Genomic DNA, 19,455 nt, shown 5'->3' with positions numbered 1-19,455 from the left:
TGCATTAGTAAATGTTGAAAATAACATTTAACATTGCCCTATGCCGCCACTTCCACAAGATGTAATATTCGTCTCTGGTGTCTCCAGAATGTGTGTGTGAAGTTTCAGCTCAAAATCCCCCACAGATCATTTATTATAGCTTGTCAAATTTGCCCCTATTTGGGTGTGAGCAAAAACACGCCGTTTTTGTGTGTGTCCCTTTAAATGCAAATGAGCTGCTGCTCCCCGCCCCCTTTCCAGAAGAGGGCGGAGCTTTAACAGCTCAACAACAACAAAGCTGGAGAATCTCACGCAGCCAAAATTAAGATGGTCAGTTAAGGCGGGTGTACACTGTACGATTTTGGCCACGATTTGGTCGTCTTAGACAAATTTTGAGTATCTTAAAAGATTCCTATAATCCTAAGCAAAAATTGATAGTCTTTGATTGCTAGTTTGACATGTTCACAAACAGCCGATTAATGACCGTTGTGACCAAATTTTACCTCAGATGAAATTCTGGGAGTGTCAGAAGATTTGGCACACAGTCCTGCAGTGTGACTTCTCCTACGACAAACATCAAATGGCCTTCGTTTTTCAAGATAAGCCATAATCAAAATTAACGCTAAAGATTTCTTTGTTAGCCACCATTTCAGTCCCAAGTATAATGTAGCTCACTGTCACCGAATGTGTGTGAGTTTTCAAGCGCGTGTCCGTTTTTAATGTGTCTTGACTGTCGTATAGTCTGATATAAATGACAGCTGAGATCCCACAGTGTGACATGAGGATCATGTTCGTACAGTCTCACAAGCAACAATCATAAAGGACTATTATAAATCACACAGTGTGCACCCGCCTTAACGGTGTTCAGCCTTATATTGTTCAAACCGGAGTCGACACTGATGGAGAGACTCAGGAAGAAGTTACAACATTTAGACGTTTCTGATTGGTTAGTGGATAAATTGATGTAGTTGCTGTGGAGTTGATTCAACTCATCCACTAGCATGTGCCGTCATGTTCATCTTTTGTGTTGAATTGACCCTCGTTTGTGAAGCAGTCCGGCGTTAAACTATGGCATGTCAACAACACTCGACTACAACAACTCTTCCTCTTCTCTAAAGCAGCCCAACATGGCCCCGCCCCCTTTGTTGTGTGTTCTCAGGGGCGGGGTTTATGTACATTTTAGGGTTTGTGATGTCACCAACCCAGGAAGAAGCTCGTTGTAGTTCCTACCAGCCATTTTTTGTAGTCCTTAAAAACCAATTTCTGTAAAAGAAAATATCTCCCTTTGCATTGAACTTTGAGCGTCGTAACTTTGCAGATGTTGTTTATGCTCTAACATAACGTAATTGTTTATTACTCACTAACTAAAGGTTAGTGAGTTTAAAAGTTTAAAAGTTTAAAGTTTTTAAGTCAAATCATAACCAACCACCCCTTAATTAATGCCATAGAAGTGTTATGTCATCAAGTCACCTTTATTTTTAGTGCTTTATAAAATAAACTTTTTCAAATCACTAATAAAAAGGAAAATAACAGAATCAAATATGAGACAAATTAAAATTCTGCTGTAAATTCTGCTCTAAAAAGGTAATAGTGTGATTAAGAGTTGATTCAATTCTGTTCAATAACAATGTTGATGTTGTCAATCATGAAACAAAGTTGATTCAGCTAAATGCAGCTCTGCAGAAAACAGTGTTAGTTCAAGTTAATGTAGTTAACTAAAGTTAACACATGAAACCTTATTATAAAGTGTTACTATAAGCTATATTACTATATAAAGTGTTACTATAAGCTATATGCTATATTATGATTATACTCTGCTACCTTATTGCTACAGTATTTGTTGGCTGTAACATGGTATTCAAGGAAAGAAGTGTAAGTCTGAAGCTTAAAATCAAAAGAAATCCAATGTAAGTTGCCTTTGCTTTGTTTTTCAGGTGAAAAATGTGTTTCCTCAGGAGGGGTTTGGCCGTCAAAAGAGGGGCTACAGAGATATCAGTAACTTTGATGTCAATATAAGTGACCCGCTTTTCACCAAGCAGTGGTATCTTGTAAGTAATTATTGTTCGTAATGTTTTCATTTCATTTGACCTTCAGCATTGGAACTGATTGTATTGTATTAGTCGTGATCGCTGATGACTCTTTATTTAAATGATTTTCCTCATTAGCCATCACCGTCAACATTGGTGCATGAGCCAGAGTCAAAATACATTGATATCTTCTTTATTTCTCCAGGGCTTATCGTGACAGGCATCCCTGTCTGCTTTGCCAAGGAGAACATTCTTTAATTTAGTTTGTCAGTTATAAACACTCCACAGCAGGGTTTCAGCAAAGTGTAATATCTGTGTGACATTTATTTTCTCTACCTCGCCTCCTCCCTCACAACATCTAATTTTCAGTGTGTTGGATGCTCAGCTCGTGTGACGCTTTCTGTATTGTTTGATTAGATAAATACAGGCCAAGCGGATGGAACCCCAGGGCTGGACCTCAATGTGGCAGAAGCCTGGAACTTGGGCTTCACCGGCAAAGGTGTGACCATCGCCATCATGGACGATGGTGAGCTAAGTCTGTCCACCATAGACCAGTTATAAATGACTTAAAGTGCCCATTTTATGCTTCATTGGATATATCCTTTCATGTAGTGTGTAATATAGCAGCTGTTTGTGAGTGTAAAAGGTCTGTGTAGATAAATGGAGTTATTAGCTGCATTTCCATTACCTTTTACATTGTGCAAATTGAAATTGCGAATTGAAAATATGGCCAATGGAAACACATCAATTTAGCAAAAACTCTATATATATCTCAAAAAAGTTTTTATGCTTACATGAGGTGGTTTTTCAGGCAATTTAAAAAAGGTATATTTCACAAAACTGCAATGGAATGTTTTTTCCCAATCAGCCGGTCATGTTCGACGTACATTGGACAGACCGACGAATAGGAATCTCGCTAGAGAGGCCAATCTACTTCGAGTGTAACTAAAACGAGCCAATGCACATTGGCATGCAGTTTTTTGCAGCAGCTGCTCTGCCCTGCTTCGGAGCCGAGCGGTTCGTTTGTTCCCGTCTCTAATCTGCAAGCAGTGTTTTTTAAAAAAAAAAGAGTTCTTCAAGGAAGAAGCTTTCTCTTTATTGGTGTCTGCTTGATGGTGCAATGGCGGTGATCAGGTTCTCTTGTTTGTGTGTGCGCCTTCAGTGAGTGTTAAAAGGCTGTTCTTACAGCTGGTGACGGGTGTTCATGGGTGATTCATGTTTTCGCACAAGACCATGATCACGTCGACACGTCAGTCACGACTCTTCCTCTCCAGGAAGCTTGAGTGCCCTCTGTTGTTGGTCAGCTGCCGCTTGTGTGTAAAAGCACAGCCGCGGGTCTGCCTGACACTTTGGGAAACCGCGAAGATCAGTGAGAGCAGACCTCTCGCTCCTCTGCGTTTCGTGTGCTGTTGAGCTGTCGGGCTGCAGTGTCACAGCGCTCTAGATGCACAGTCTCCTTGCCTATTCTCCATTGTAGCGCCCTCTCTGGTGCACCAGAAGAGGTCTACTTTGGTGAAATAGCTTGGGTGACTTGAGGATTGAGGGCTTCTCCTTTGAGGAACCAACCTCCTAGGGCCCCTCCCCCTCTAGCACATTGCAAGCTGTGCAGCTTCTGGATTGGATTGCTGGTCCTTCTCATAGGGGAATCTAGCATTTCATTCAGGACTCCAGCTGAGGTTCAGATGTCGGTTGCTGCATCGGTGAGAGGGCTGTTATGCTCTGGAAATGAGGGTGACGCTGAGCTTCCCACTGTAATGGTGTGTGCTTATGCTGACTCAGATTCAGAGTTTACAGCCATGCTTTCCCGGGTCATTCCGGATGTGCATGGAAAACTTGGCAGTATGGATCTATATTGGTGCCAATAATATGGAATGCCAAAAGTGCCAAAATCTGCATAAAGTTTTTTTCCTCTCTCACTACCCTCAATAGTGGGGTGGCTGTGCACAGACCTCACCCGCCCTGCATGTGAGGCCAAGGCACTCTTAATGCACAAGGGTAGTTCTGAGCTGGGGTTGAGCTGCACTGATCAAAGTCACTGCGTTCCACTGCGTACGCCTACGGTCCCATTGGTCCCGCTGTTACGGTCTCTGCAAGCCTGGCTAGTGCTCCCCAGTCCGCCTCACTGGCTCATTTGGACCATCAGGCTTGTCCATGCGATTCAATTTGCCCGGCGTCCCCACAAGTTCAGGGGCATCCACTTCACTTCAGTGGAAGCTGTCGATGCCCATGTCTTATGTGTGGAGATCGCGGTCCTACTGGCGAAGGACGTGATAGAGCCAGTCCCTCTAGCTGATATGAGGTCAGGGTTTTACAGCCCTACTTCATTGTACCCAAGAAAAGCGGTGGGTTACGACCAATCTTGGATCAGCGAGCCTTCACAAGCAACCATTCAAAATGCTCATGCAGAAACTCATTTTCGAGTGCATCCGTCCCCAATATTGGTTTGCAGCGATCGACCTGAAGGATCTGTACTTTCATGTCTAGATTCTCCTTTGGCACAGGCTGCTTCTGCAGTTTTCATTCGAGGGTCGGGCATATCAGTACAAGGTCCTGCCCATTCAGCCTAGTCCTGTCTCCCCGCATCTTCACTAAAATCATGGAGGGAGCCCTTGTTCCCAGGAGAGAACACAGAGGAACATGCTCAGTCAGTTTTGAACTGCTTGAATATGTTCAAAGGCAGAACAGCGCACCCACTGAAATTCTTTCAGAGGCTCCTGGGGCATATGGCAGTCACAGTGGCAGTAACCCCGCTCAGTTTGCTTCATATGAGACCGCTTCAGCACTGGCTTCATGGCTGAGTCCCGAGACGGGCGTGGCAATGCGGCACATACAGAGTGGCAATCACTTCGGAATGCCGCCAATGGTTTGGAATGGTCGGACCCCTTGTTTATTCGGGCAGGAGTGCCCCTGGAGCAGGTCCTGTTAGTTGCGCCCTATTGGCCCAACCGGACCTGGTTCCCAGAACTCATGCTCCTTGCAACAGCCCCTCCTTGGCGCAAGGACCTTCTTTCTCAGAGACGGGGTACCCTTTGGCACCCGCGTCCAGATCTCTGGAAATTCCATGTCTGGTCCCTGGACTGGATGCAGAGGTTCTAGGTGACTTACCCCCCGAGGCATTTAACACCATCACTTTGGCACATACCTACAAGACGTACTTACACCTCAAAGTGGAACCTGTTCATTGAGTGGTGCTGTTCTCGCCGAGAAGACCCCCGAAGATGTTCGATTGGAGTCATGCTTTCCTTTTTGCAGCAAGTGTTTTGCACCCTCAAAGTTCATGCTGCCACAATATCCGCATACCACGGCCACATCGATGGCAAGTACGTTGGTAAGCATAACCTGGTTGTTTGGGTGAGATTGTTAAATCCTCCTCGACCCCCCTCCATACCCTTTAGGGACCTTGCTCTGGTGCTTCGAGCACTCCAGAATTCTCCCTTTGAGCCCTTGCAGTCAGCAGATTCTGAAGACTTTGCTGCTGGTTGCATTGGCCTCCATTAAGAGGGTAGGGGACCTGCAAGCATTTTCGGTGGACGAATTGTGCTTAGAATTCGGGCCGGGTGACGGCCATGTGGTACTGAGACCCCGGCCTGGCTATGTGCCCAAGGTTCCTACCACTCCCTTCAGGGGCCAGGTAGTGAGCCTGCAGTCCGCGCTTTGCTCAGTCCAGTCCGCGCTTTGCGACTGTATATAGACAGAACTCAAGGCCTCAAGACCAGCTATTTGTCTGTTACTGGGGCCAGCAGAAGGGAAAGGCTGTCTCTAAGTAGAGGATGGCCCACTGGATAGTGGACGCCATCGCCTTGGCTTACCAAGCACAAGGTGTGCCTTGCCTCAGGTTGCATTTTCACTCTACGAAAGGTGTTGCATCCTCCTGGGCGCTGGCTCGTGGCACCTCGCTGACAGATATTTGTAGAGCTGCGGGCTGGGCGACACTTAACACGTTTGCTAGATTCTATAGCCTTCGTGTCAAGCTGGTCTCCTCTCGTATTCTCACCTCAACTGGTCAGAGGCAGGGAGAGGCCCCGGCTTAGTGTTGGCTGCTGTGTTAACATGCACGTATTGCTCCAGAGAGTCCCTACAAGGCAGACCCTGTTGAGTCTTCCGATTACCCTTCCGCTCTGGCCGCTCCCAAGTATAAGGTGCTTTCCTTGCCATAAATACTTGGATAACACGCCTACGTCTCCTTTGATTAAAAATAATGGCTAGTGCAGTGGCTGGAATATGTGTAAACCTACCAACATCTGTTGCCATGATTTTTGGAATGGCTTATCGTGAGAGGAAAAAAAGATGTTTTAGTCGCATAACATCAGTTAATGGAAATTTTTATCAGTATTTAAAAAATATTGCAAAAGTTTTGTACAAATCTGTAATGGAAACGTGGCTATTGTCTCCTAAAAGAAAGAAGCAATTCTGAACTGCCTGAAACGAGTCGTCCAGTTTCACTTTCTACATGAACCCTCATAGGTTTGTAACTAATTTGCATAGTGCCAGCCTATGGTCTTCATTGGCTGCCAGATAACAATGTCTCCTTTGCCCCGCCCTCAAACACTGTAGTGTTGTATCTGAGACTGGAAGAGTTTGGTTCATGTTGTTCATGTCGAGAAGATGCTGTTTTTTGCTGCCAAAGCAAATCCACTTTGATGTACCGATGCTGATGCTGTAATGTGTATTATGAGAAAAATGCAGTGTTTTTTGACCTTGGATGCATGTAAACGCATTGCAAGGAGACTCCTAAACAACATTATAAGCCTTTAAAATAGCATAATAGGGCCCATAAAAGGCTTGATAATGTTCAGGATTGTTAGTGAATTTCATTATGTAAGATTGAATGCCCAGTAACGTACTGTTTTGACATTACCTTGCAGGTATTGATTATCTACATCCAGATCTTGCCTCAAATTATGTAAGTACTTTCTTTTTTCATTTAATCCTTATATTAAATATTTATTAAAAAAAAAAAATTGAAAGCCTTTACAATAAGGTCCAATTTGTAATGCATTAACTAACATAAGCTAACAATGAGCAATACTTTTTATAGTACTTTTTAATTTTTATTAAAATTAGTTAATAAAAATACAACTGTTCATTGTTAGTTCATGTTAGCTCAAGTACATGAAATAATATTAACAGATACAACTTTTGGATTTTAATGTATTTGTTTGTACTAATGTACTAAGATTGATAAATGCTTAATAAATGTTATACATTTTGTCATTGTTAGTTCATGTTAACTAATGCAGTTAACTACTGTTAACTAATAATTCATTGTTGTAATGTGTTACCGATGTAGTACTTTCATCTGTGAAGTATTTATTTTACTGAACTGTCCAAAAATAGTTATTGCCGGATGGTTATTTAATAGATAAACCATTTTAATTTGAATGCTAGGCAATAATATTTGTATTATCGAATATACGGTTACTATGATATTGAATGATATTTTGAAATGAAACTTTGGTCATGCCGCACACATAGTTCCTCTCACATGTCTAGAACTCATTTAGAGGCAGATTAACTAATGTGAAGCGCTAACCAAGCAAACCCCTTTGTGGCAAAATAATGTGTTGTTTTCCATTTCTCATCCTTATTAATGTTTAATGTTCATACGGCTTATGAAGCAGTACAGCATGTAGACAGTGGACTAAATCCAATGTATGGCAATGATCCCTGTTGTAAAGGTTTGCAAAGACAGGCATTCTTTTCTTCAAACAGATGACACATTTGCATCCTGTGCGCAATTAAATATTCAGCTAATGGTTGAATTTGCTTCCCCGCTGAGATGGGATTTTGCTGCACCTTGACAATTAAGAAATGCTGCCACACATCATACATCAGTGCCTTACTTGCATACACAGATCTCTTTCCACCTTTACTTCACCCTGTGTCTCTCAGAAGAGATGTACTATTTTCATTCTGCCAGTCCTTCATGACTTTTGATAAAAAAACAAACAAAAAACACTGGTAAAACACTCATACAGTGTTTCCTGCACTTATAGTGAGTGGCTGTGTCAAGGCAAAGGCAATGATGTTTTTAGTTACGATGTTGTGAGCTTTTCAGTCTGAATTGAATGTGATGAAAGATGATGGTGCCATAAAGTAATACAACGTCTATAAATAATTAATGCATTTTCCTTTTGTGTTGTCTTTACTAGTTGCACGCAGCAACAAACACATTCTTGAACGAATGACTTTTATGAACCATTATTTTGAATGAACAATAACCCTGTAAAGCCTACAATATCATAATTGATATGAAATTTCTAAATTATCAATATGATTGCTGAAAAACCTGTTGGACTGAATCTATTACATACCTTATGTCATATGATTGATAGTTTAGACTGATTTTTAGCAAGTAAAAGAACTTTTAGTATAAGTGTACAAATGTCCACCTTCAGCTCGTGGTGCAAGTGTCTTTTTGCTGTGAAATCTTTTCTGATTTCTGATTCTGAAGAATAACTTTTACATTGTTAGTAATATTTCAAGATGAACGTTTACTGGACTGAAACAGCTTAGGTTTACTTGATTATCCAAACATATTTTTTTTCTTTAAATAGAAAAACCATGTTCAAATATGAAATGCTCAGAATATTACATTGACACTTTGGGAATGTTATCAGAGTTATCACTCTGAAACCCAATGCAATATAGTCTGTTTGGTAGCGATGGAGCCTCGGTTGTGCCCCCCAAAGCAGACAAAGAGTGGATTGGTTTTATGGCCTGATTGGTGGACATACATTCTAAGGACCCGTACTGTACATCTATTCAACCTCTCCTGCTTCAATGAGTCAAACAGTGGATGGGATGAATCTTGAAGAATAACAAGATGAAATGGCGATGAAGGTACCTTTGGACCGGCCTTAGGTGCAACATCACCTTGACCAGTCCAGGGGCAAAATCAAGACAGGAGTAGGCTACTGAAAGGGCCTGTAATGGAAACGTCTTTTATTGCTACTAGCGGAGTTACCTTGAGAGTCAGAAGCTTTGCTGAGGCTGACTCCAAAGGTCCAAAGGGAGCATCCGACAACCCTTCCAAACAATAGAAAGATCCCATGAAGGAACCTGTGGTCTGCAGAAAGGTCTGAGGTGTCCTAAATGGCACATTTCATATGCACTTTCAATCTTTTGGACTTACAGTGGCTGCCATGTGCGCATGTCAATTAAGTCCAAGTCACATTTGTCATTTGAGTTTTCAGAAAGGTGTTCCCTTTGCGGTCGATATGGGCCCTTGATGCACACTTTTGCTGAGCCACAGCAGACTTCTTCCCGACAGCCAAAGTGCTGTTACGTCACGAAAGTGCAGACTCGTAGGAAGACCACGAGTGTTTAGAGTCCCTTTTGGGACAGGGCCTTTTTCTTTTTCCTTGATCCCCTACAAGTTTAGCCACAGGTGCCTCTCTATAGCTACCATGGCTGCCATTGAATGGCCGATAGTGTGGGCCATCTGTTTGGTAGTTTGAAGAGACAAGTCTGTGGCTCTGCGGAGCTCTTTAACCATGTTACTGCTAAGGCCCTCACCGGTATCCAGTTCCTTCAGCAGGTCAGCTTGGTCGGCCTGTAACACCACCATGGTGTGCAGAGAACGTCTCGGTTACAAAGGTAACCCTCGTTCCCTGAAGGAGGGAACGGAGACGTACGTCGGACAGACCGACGAATAGGAATCTCGCTAGAGAGGCCAATCTACTTCGAGTGTAACTAAACGAGCCAATGCACATTGGCATGCAATCATATGCATCAGCTGCTCGCCTCGCAGCGCGGGTATATAATGAGCAGCAGGTGCGTTGCATCTTCAGGTTTTCGCTGAGGAGCCGAACCGGATAGGCGGCAGCATCAGCGGGGTACAGCGACTGTGGCGACGGGACGTACGTCTCCGTTCCCTCCTTCAGGGAACGAGGGTTACCTTTGTAACCGAGACGTTCCCATTCAGTCGGTCACGTTCGACGTACGTCGGACAGACCGACGAATAGGAATCCCTACCAAAGCGCCACAGGAGCTGCCCCCTTCCAGCGCTCTGTTGCAAGCCACCTGAACCCCCTTGCCTGAGGATGGTGGGACAGGGCTAACACAGAGAGAGTCGATCACTGCTGTTCCCCAAAACCCATTCAGTGAGACTATTGGATAACGCTGGGAAAGCGTACCCTTCGCTGGGAAAGGAACGCTGCGGAAGCCACATCCTTCCCCGAAGGAGTTATGTGGAGAAGTACATATGGACTAACCCTGTAGGGCTGTGCTACATATGGAAGAGCTGGGGTGACTCCAACCCGATGAAGGGTAGGTTCTCCCAGAGGGAAAGACACGGGCTTCGTTTAGGAGCAACCGTGGAACCAACCATATGGGATCCCCGTAGGGTCACACATATGGAACCCAGCCTAAACCCGGTTCTCAAGGATACAACGGAGTATAGGCCTGGCGCCAGACGCTCCGCCACGTCGGCTGCCGAAGGGATATCGGAGGACTCGACAGGGTCTGCCTTGTAGGGACTCTCTGGAGAAAGAAGCGCATGTAGCGCAGCAAGCCGACACTAAGCCGGGGCCTCTCCGTGCCTCTGACCTGTGGCGAGAACATGGGAGGAGACCGGCTCGACACGAAGGCTATAGTATCTAGCGAACGTGTTAGGTGTCGCCCAGCCCGCAGCTCTTCAAATGTCTGTCAGCGAGGCGCCACGAGCCAGCGCCCAGGAGGATGCGACACCTCTCGTGGAGTGAGCATGCAACCTGAGCGGGCAGGGCACACCCTGAGCTTGGTAAGCCAGGGCGATGGCATCCACTATCCAGTGGGCCATCCTCTGCTTGGAGACAGCCTTTCCCTTCTGCTGGCCTCCATAACAAACAAGAGCTGGTCTGAGGTCCTGAGGCTTTAGGTTCTGTCTATGTACAGTCGCTAAGCGCGGACTGGACAGAGTAAAGCCAGGGCTGGGTCTGCCTCCTCCGAGGGCAGCGCTTGCAGGCTCACCACCTGGTCCCTGAAGGGAGTGGTAGGAACCTTGGGCACATAGCCAGGCCGGGGTCTTAGTACCACGTGGCTATCACCCGGCCCGAACTCCAGGCACGATTCGTCGACCGAAAATGACTGCCGGTCCCCTACCCTCTTGATGGAGGCCAATGCCACCAGCAGCAAAGTCTTCATAGACAGAATCTTTAAGTCTGCTGACAGCAAAGGCTCAAAGGGAGCAATCTGAAGTGCTCTCAGCACCAGAGTGAGGTCCCAAGAGGGTATGGAGAGGGGACGAGAAGGATTTAACCGTCTCGCCCCCCCTAAGGAACCTGATGACCAGGTCGTGCTGACCAACAGATTTGCCATCTAAGTGGTCGTGGTAAGCGGATATAGCAGCAGTATGGACTTTTGAGGGTGGAGGGGGGACAGCCTACGCTCCAACCCTACTGCAAGAAGGAAAGCACGACTCTGATCGAGCATCTTCGGGGGTCTTCCCGGCGAGAAGAGCACCACTCGACGAACAGGTTCCACTTTGGAGGCGTAAGCACGTCTCGTAGACAGTGCACGTGCCGAAGTGATGGTGTTAAGTACCTCAGGGGGTAAGTCACCTAGAACCTCCGCATCCCGTCCAAGGGACCAGACATGGAGTTTCCAGAGGTCTGGACGCGGGTGCCAAAGAGTGCCCCGTCTCTGAGAAAGAAGGTCTTTCCTCAGAGGGATGGGCCAGGGAGGGGCTGTCGCGAGGAGTGAGAGTTCTGGGAACCAGGTCCGGTTGGGCCAGTAAGGCGCAACTAACAAGACCTGCTCCTCGTCCTCCCTGACTTTGCACAGGGTCTGTGCAAGTAGGCTCACTGGGGGAAACGCATATTTGCGCAGGCCCCGGGGCCAGCTGTGAGCCAGTGCATCTGTCCCGAGTGTCCCCTCGGTCAGAGAGTAAAACAACTGGCAGTGGGAGGTTTCTGGTGAGGCAAACAGGTCTACCTGAGCCTTTCCGAATTCTCTCCAGATCAGCTGAACCACCTGGGGGTGGAGTCGCCACTCTCCTGGCAGCGCAGCTCGTGATAGCTCGTCGGCCACACGGTTGAGCACACCGGAGACATGAATGGCGCGAAGCAACCTCAGATGCTTCCGACTCCACAGGAGGAGATGGCGGGCGAGTTGTGACATGCGACGGGAGCGTAGACCACCTTGACGGTTGATGAACGCAACGGTCGCAGTGTTGTCCATACGGACCAGTACATGCTTGCCCTGAAGCAGGCCTTTGAGGCGGCTCAGAGCAAGGCGTACTGCCAGCAACTCGAGGCAATTGATGTGCCAATGCAGATGGGGTCCTGTCCAAACCCCTGAGACTGCATGCCCGTATTACGTGGCACCCCAGCCGGTGGCAGAAGCATCTGTGAACACCACAGCATGCCGGGACACCTGTTCTAGGGGCACTCCTGCCCGAAGAAACAAGGGGTCCGACCACGGACTGAAGGTTCGGCGGCACTCCTGAGTGATTGGCACCCGGAATGTGCCGCGCTGCCACGCCCATCTCGGGACTCGGCCGTGAAGCCAGTGCTGAAGCGGTCTCATATGAAGCAGACCGAGCGGTGTTACAGCCGCAGCAGCCGCCATATGCCCCAGGAGCCTCTGAAAGAACTTCAGTGGGACCGCTGTCCTGCCATTGAATGTATTCAGGCAGTTCAACACTGACCGAGCACGTTCCTCTGTGAGGCGTGCTATCTGCTCGACCGAATCCAACTCCATACCGAGAAAAGAGATCCTCTGCACCGGGGCGAGTTTGCTCTTTTCCCAGTTGACCTGAAGCCCCAACTGGCTGAGGTGTCTGAGCACCAAATCCCTGTGTTTGCACAACTGATCCCGGGACTGTGCTAGCCAGTCGTCGAAATAGTTGAGAATGCGAACACCCCGTTCTCTCATGGGAACAAGGGCTCCCTCCACGACTTTCGTGAAGACGCGGGGAGACAGGGCCAGCCCGACGGGTAGGACTCTGTACTGATATGCTTGACCTTCGAACGCGAATCTCAGGCATGGCCTGTGTCGCGGAAGAATTGAAACATGGAAGTACGCGTCCTTCAGGTCAATCGCTGCAAACCAATCTCGGGGACGGATGCACTCGAAAATGCGTTTCTGCGTGAGCATTTTGAATGGTAGCTTGTGGAGGCTCCGATTCAAAACTCGCAGGTCCAAGATCGGTCGTAACCCGCCGCTTTTCCTGGGTACAATGAAGTAGGGGCTGTAGAACCCCGACCTCAAATCGGCTGGAGGGACCGGCTCTATCGCGTCCTTCGCCAGTAGGACTGCGATCTCCGCACGCAGGACAGGGGCATCGGCATCTTTCACTGTAGTGAAGAGGACGTCCCTGAACTTGGGGGTGGGAGCCGGGCGAACTGAATCGCAAAGCCGACCCTGATGGTCCGAAGGAGCCAGCGAGACGGACTGGGGAGCGCTAACCCGGCTCGCAGAGACCGTACAAGCAGGACCAAAGGGACCACCGGTGTACCCGCAGCAGGGCAGCGAGGTGGAACACAGGGACGCGGCTCGGGGGCTCTCTTTGTGAGGCGGCCCGAAGCGGCGTCACAGTGTGCTAGGCAACACTTACCTGGCTCCACGGATGGACAGAGGGAGCAGTCGAGGCTTTGGCTGCCCGCTGCTCGCTGCTGTCCACTGGCGACAGAAGAGGGGGATGAGAGTGGTGAGGTTTTTCTCCTCCCACTGCTCTCCAAACCCTCTTCAGACCTGGAAATGGAGGAACTGCTCTTTAAAATTTGGGTACCGCTGCCTCTTGGGTCAGTGGCGGAACAGAAACAAACCCAATAAAGGATTTACCACCTGGCCCTCCTCCAGGGGTGGAAGAGCAGCCCCACCCATCTCTGGGTCGCCCGTCTCAGGGGTGATTCTCACCAACCAGTTAAACAGCTGCAGAGACGGGAGGCGTCATCTCCCCGCAGTGGATACAGCAGAGCCTGCTGGGCCGGAGTTTCTTGCAGGGGACGACACCCTTGGCGACGAGCAGACTGAGGGGCGGCCCAAGAGGAACTCAGTGGTTTGTCATGGGAAGCTCCCCTATCCGCTACTAACTGAGGAGAACCGCTGGGCTCAGTCCTCGACAGTGTCACCGAAAGGCCACCTCGTAAGATGGGAGCATTGAGAAAGCGTTTAGCTTGACAACCTCTCACACCTCACAAGGTAAGCCAGGGGGCACTTCTGGACCACGGAGGTGGACATCGTCTGGCTGAGGGCCTGCGCCGTGACTTTGATCACGGTTAGTCAACAAGCGCAGCTCAACCCCAGCACAGAACTACCCTCATGCAAAAAGAGTGCCTTGGCCTCACATGCAGGGTGGGTGTGGTCTGTGTACAGCCACCCCATCCAAGAGGGTAGTGAGAGAGGAAAAACTTATGCAGATTGGCACCTTTGGCATTCCATATTTATGGCACCAATATACCCCCATACTGCCAAGTTTTCCATGCACATCTGGAAGACCCAGGAAAGCATGGCTGTAAACTCTGAATCTGAGTCAGCATAAGCACACACCATTACAGTGGGCAGCGTCACCCTCATTTCCAGAGCATAACAGCACTCTCTCCGATGCTGCAATCGACGTCTGTCCCTCAGCTGGAGCTCTGAATGAAATGCTAGGTTCCCCTATGAAAAGGACCAGCAATCCAATCCAGAAACTGCACAGCTTGCAATGCGCTAGAGAGGGAGGGGCCCTAGGGGGTTGGTTCCCCGAAGGAACCCCTCAACCTCATGTCACCCAAGCCATATCAGCAAAGTAGACCTCTTCTGGTGCACCAGAGAGGGCGCTACAATGGAGATTACGCAAGGGAACCGCGCATCTAGAGCGCCGAGCGAGCGCTGGGTTGCCGTGACAACCCGCGCTGCAGCCCGGCAGCTCGACGGCACACGACACGCAGAGGAGCGAGAGGTTTGCTCTCGCTGATCTCCGCGGTCTCCCAGAGTGTCGGGCAGAGCCGCGGCTGTGCTTTTACACACAAGCGGCAGCTGGCCAACAACAGAGGGGACTCAAGCTTCCCGGAGAAAGAAGAGTCACGACCGGCGTGTCGACGTGATCATGTTCTCATATGAAAACATGAACACCCACGAACATCATTTCAGCACGCGCCCAGACATGCGAAACGGTGATCGTGGCCGTCAGTGAGGACAGGAACGATCGCATCCAGAAACACAAGTAGGATGTCGTCTTTAAAAAGACGCGAATCTACTTGTGTAAGCTCTTTCAGGGACTTTACTCTTTTAGAAGTGCTGAAGCACGCAGGGGAACGGCCACCGCAACACAGACAGGGATTGTGTGCAGCCTGTCATGTGCTTTCTCTCTCTTTGAAGGCGCTCACTCTTACCAGCCGTAAAAACGGCTTTTCAGCGCTCAAAAGCGCACCGTACCGGCCGTGAGAACAGCCTTCTGACGCTGTCAACCAGCTATTTGCTCAAAAACGGCAAACGAAACAGAAAAAGAGAGGACGTCGACCCCGCTGCTGTGCTGTTCGCCCGCACTCGGAAAAAAAGAGAAGTTCAACCAAAAGCTTGACTCGTCTTCTAGCAGACACTCGCTTGCAGAGAACAGGAACAACACCGTTCGGCTCCGAAGCGAAAAGCTGAAGATGCAACGCACCTGCTGCTCATTATATACCCGCGCTGCGAGGCGAGCAGCTGATGCATATGATTGCATGCCAATGTGCATTGGCTCGTTTAGTTACACTCGAAGTAGATTGGCCTCTCTAGCGAGATTCCTATTCGTCGGTCTGTCCGACGTACGTCGAACGTGACCGACTGAATGGGAACCACCAGCATGACCTGCCTCTTCATAGGCCTTGCCTACCAGTGCTGATAATATACAGCATGACCTGGCAAGGCGGGCTATGCAGAAGAGGGAGAGAGATATCTGCAAGAGAGATAGGTGCAAGCTCCTCCACTCATAAGGAAACGCTCATCCAGTTTACCACTAGGTGCTTCCCTCTTTTGATCGGGCCATTTGATGCTTAATTTAGCCATTGCTCAAATCACAACCTTGAGCATCTGTTCATAAGATTTAGAATATGAAGGCTGCCCAACAGCCATAGCCGATTGGAAACCTCTAAGTCCAACTCCTCGAAGCTAGACTCAATGGAAGGAAGGTACTTTTCCAGACCGGAAGAAATCGCAGATCAAGCTTCCAAATCTAGAACAGATGTTCCCATAGTGTCAACGCAATGACGCAGTTTCGAATTTCCCTAAAAAGGGAACCTGTTACAGCAACATTGACATTGAGATTGGGACAGGACTATCTGTTTGACTGACCAGTTGAAAATAGATTTTTTGTTTAGTATATACAGTATTTATTGCGGAAGTTCTTGTGGGAGTCGGAACCAGAATTCCATCCCTACAGAATATTTTGCAAATGCTCATCTTTCAGTGAAATAGAGCTGTTATTGTTTTGAGACCTGCTGAGCTCTGTGAGCCGCAGGAGCTTTGAATGTGCACCACAGATGAGTTTTAACCCAAAAATAACCTGGGTTTGACTGCGGTGGGGGCTGATGCTGCTGCACGCTCCGCTCGTCTGATGTCTCCAACCGGGCCCAGCTGAAGCATAATTCACCATGTCCTCCCCTGCTACTGTTTTATTTAGCTTCAATTCCTCCCAGACCTCCCCGTTACTCACCATAAGCTCTGTGTTTTTATACACAGAGTGCAACAGAACTATACTCGCTGAAAGACAGAATGTAAATGATTGTTTGTGTGTGCCTGAAGTGTGTGAGGTTAAAAATAGATTTAGGATAATTTGCCTAATAAGGACTAATGTGGGATGAGGAGTGAATTAGCATAATCGTTTGAAGGATTTTTTTTTTGACAGGGGACTGGATTTAATTCATTGCTTGCTAACTGTGGTCTCCAGGCGGCAGCCAAATGGAGACTTGCCAAAGAACAGACCGCATCACTCTCAGCTGCTGCTGAATTGAGTGTGGTTTATGTCTATCTTTCAGTGTGCTTTCCTCTATGGTGTTCGGTTTCCATGGTGAATAAAATGCTGTCATACACACACACACAAGGGGTTTATAGCGTTTTTAAACTTTGACCTCACAGATATAGCATGAGTGGAACTATTTAGTGAACATTAATCTTATTTTATACAATGTAAGAAAATTATGTTCTTCCTCATGTTTGTCTTGTTTACAAATATCTAAAAATTCTTAAATCAAGATTTGAAATCTTATTTGAGAAGTAAAATTGCATCTTGATTCTGAAAAACGTATCAAAATTAAGTAAATTTTTCTTAAAATAAGAATTTATTGAATTTATTTGCAAAATATCTGCCAATGGGATCAGAAAATTAAACTTTATTTCCCTATGAATTAAGTTTATTTTTCTGGCCCCGCTGGCAGATACATAAACAAAACTTAATATCTTAACTCACTTTGCTTCTTAAGTAAATTGATCTTGATTTTTTAGATATTGATTGATGTTTAGATATCTTTACCCGAAAACGATACAAAAATACTTCAGGCTGTGTGTTACAGTGATTTAGCCATTGTATAAGGGGTGTCAGCTTCCCTTTAATTATGGTAAAATCACACACTCTGTCATTTGCAGTCATGTAAATTATACATTATCTCTTGTTTTTCAAGCAAATAATTAATGAAGCTGCCTGCATGTGTGTGTGTGTATATATATATATATATATATATATATATATATATATATATATATATATATATATATACACAGTAAAATCCACAGAGTTAAATCAACTCCGCTCAGATAACATTTGGCCCCTCTCTGAATAGTGTTAAAATAACACTGAAGCAGAGTTAAAGTTAATGAGATAATTAAGCTATTAATTCAGGAATGATTGAACATTAATGATGAACACCTGCTGTTAACAAGCAGAATAACTGTTCCTTTAGTCTTTTGATTCGGCAATGCACAAGTGATTGCTGCGAAACACTATTGCAATTGCTCAAACACAAATTATTTTAAAAACATAAAAAGGTCAAGAGCCCAACTAAAACAAACCCTGACCACCACAATGGTGGCATAATTTATTGATCAATAAAACACCAACATTTAAACCTTATTAATTCTCAATAAGAAATTATTTAGACATGTGACAGAAATAAAGTCAATATGGCTAGTAATAAGTAAATCATATCTTGAGAGATTTAATGTCTTTTACCTTCAGTTGATTTCAATTAAATGGTTTTGGCTGAAGTCACTTGAAGTTCTTGTGTTTCTCTTTTCTTCTGCTTGTTAACAGCAGGTGTTCATCATTAATGTTCAATCATCCCTTAATTAATAGCTTAATTATCTCATTAACTTTAACTCTGTTTCAGTGTTATTTTAACACTATTCAGAGAGGGACCAAATGTTATCTGAGCAGAGTTGATTTAACTCTGTGGATTTTACTGTGTATATATATATATATATATATATATATATATATATATATATATATATATAAATATACACACATTGCAATTCAGTATAACTGATGATGTTTTGAAGCACTGATGCAATTTCATGTTTTCGACTTGCTCTCCATTAATGAACTCTCTTGGGCAGCAGAGAGAAGAATATTTCCTCCCCTCTGGGAGAGCTGAAGTGAAGGCCGACATGAACGGCAGAATCTGAATCTCCATGATTGCACTGATGGATTATGGAGACAGATGCACTGCTCTAGAGCACAGCAGACTGATGTGTCATTTGTTCCTGTTCTTCCTACCCTCACTGTGTGCTGGGGCTTTGGGAGCCGTTCACTCGGGGACTGCTGTCCATTATCATGCTCTACTTTCTCTGAGCGCACACTCTGAGAAAGTGGATTTTTTATATGGCAGTAACACTAGCTATGTTTCCATCCACCCCTTTTTTTATGTGAAAACGCTGGATGGAAACGTATGCGTATGAATACAAATGTATGCGCTCAATTGAGGTGGATACATTTTCTATCTAATAAGAAGACATGCACATAAACTACGATGGAAACACATTAACTGAATAAATCCCTCGAAGCGCAACAAAAAACTTACATGACTTTGCCTCAGCAGAGGATGTGATTGGATAACTGGACTAACCGGCGGACCAATCTCATTACAGCATATCAAATGTTGGTTTGGTGGTTCTGAAACGCCATACTCAAAGTCTGTCATGTGTTTAGTCTGCCGCTCTGAGGCGCAACTTATTTATGATGGAGGAAAAAAGAGCCATATTGCAGAAACATACATTTTTATTACTGATATTTTGCACCAATTTCCCAGAAAGTGACGATTTTGTTCTCTTGAACACATGGGATGGAAATGGTGGTTTATTTGCAAATGTTTAATGAAATATTTCAATTTTGACCCCCAAATTCTATATATGGGGGCAAGTTTTTGTCTTATATATATGTCATATTGTAGAGTTATGCATTTACCTTCAACTCTTTTTACCTTCAACTTTTTAGGGCGTGAGCACCAATGGTGTGAAGACCCCATTGGAATTGCTCCGTTTCTTAAAATTCTTTTCCGAAGTGAATCGC

At 46.0% G+C, this 19,455-nt stretch overlaps 1 protein-coding gene across 2 annotated transcripts in view; it reads left to right on the top strand.

Annotated features, from left to right (window-relative positions):
• pcsk2 (proprotein convertase subtilisin/kexin type 2) overlaps positions 1-19,455 on the top strand; it is a 73,057-nt gene that overhangs the window by 10,330 nt on the left and 43,272 nt on the right. The window contains exons 3-5 of one of the 2 annotated variants that reach the window (XM_067385465.1): positions 1,914-2,027; positions 2,424-2,532; positions 6,872-6,909. The exons of the other annotated variant lie outside the window; for it this stretch is intronic. Of the exons in view, the coding sequence (XP_067241566.1) occupies positions 1,914-2,027; positions 2,424-2,532; positions 6,872-6,909 (261 nt within the window). The remainder of the gene's footprint in view (positions 1-1,913; positions 2,028-2,423; positions 2,533-6,871; positions 6,910-19,455) is intronic. 2 annotated transcript variants of the gene reach the window in all.

This window comes from Chanodichthys erythropterus, chromosome 5 (genome assembly GCF_024489055.1).
Source record: "Chanodichthys erythropterus isolate Z2021 chromosome 5, ASM2448905v1, whole genome shotgun sequence".
NCBI classification, from domain to species: Eukaryota; Metazoa; Chordata; class Actinopteri; order Cypriniformes; family Xenocyprididae; genus Chanodichthys; species Chanodichthys erythropterus.
The sequence above is the reverse complement of the archived record's forward strand: the minus strand, read 5'-3'. Positions and strand labels throughout refer to the sequence as shown.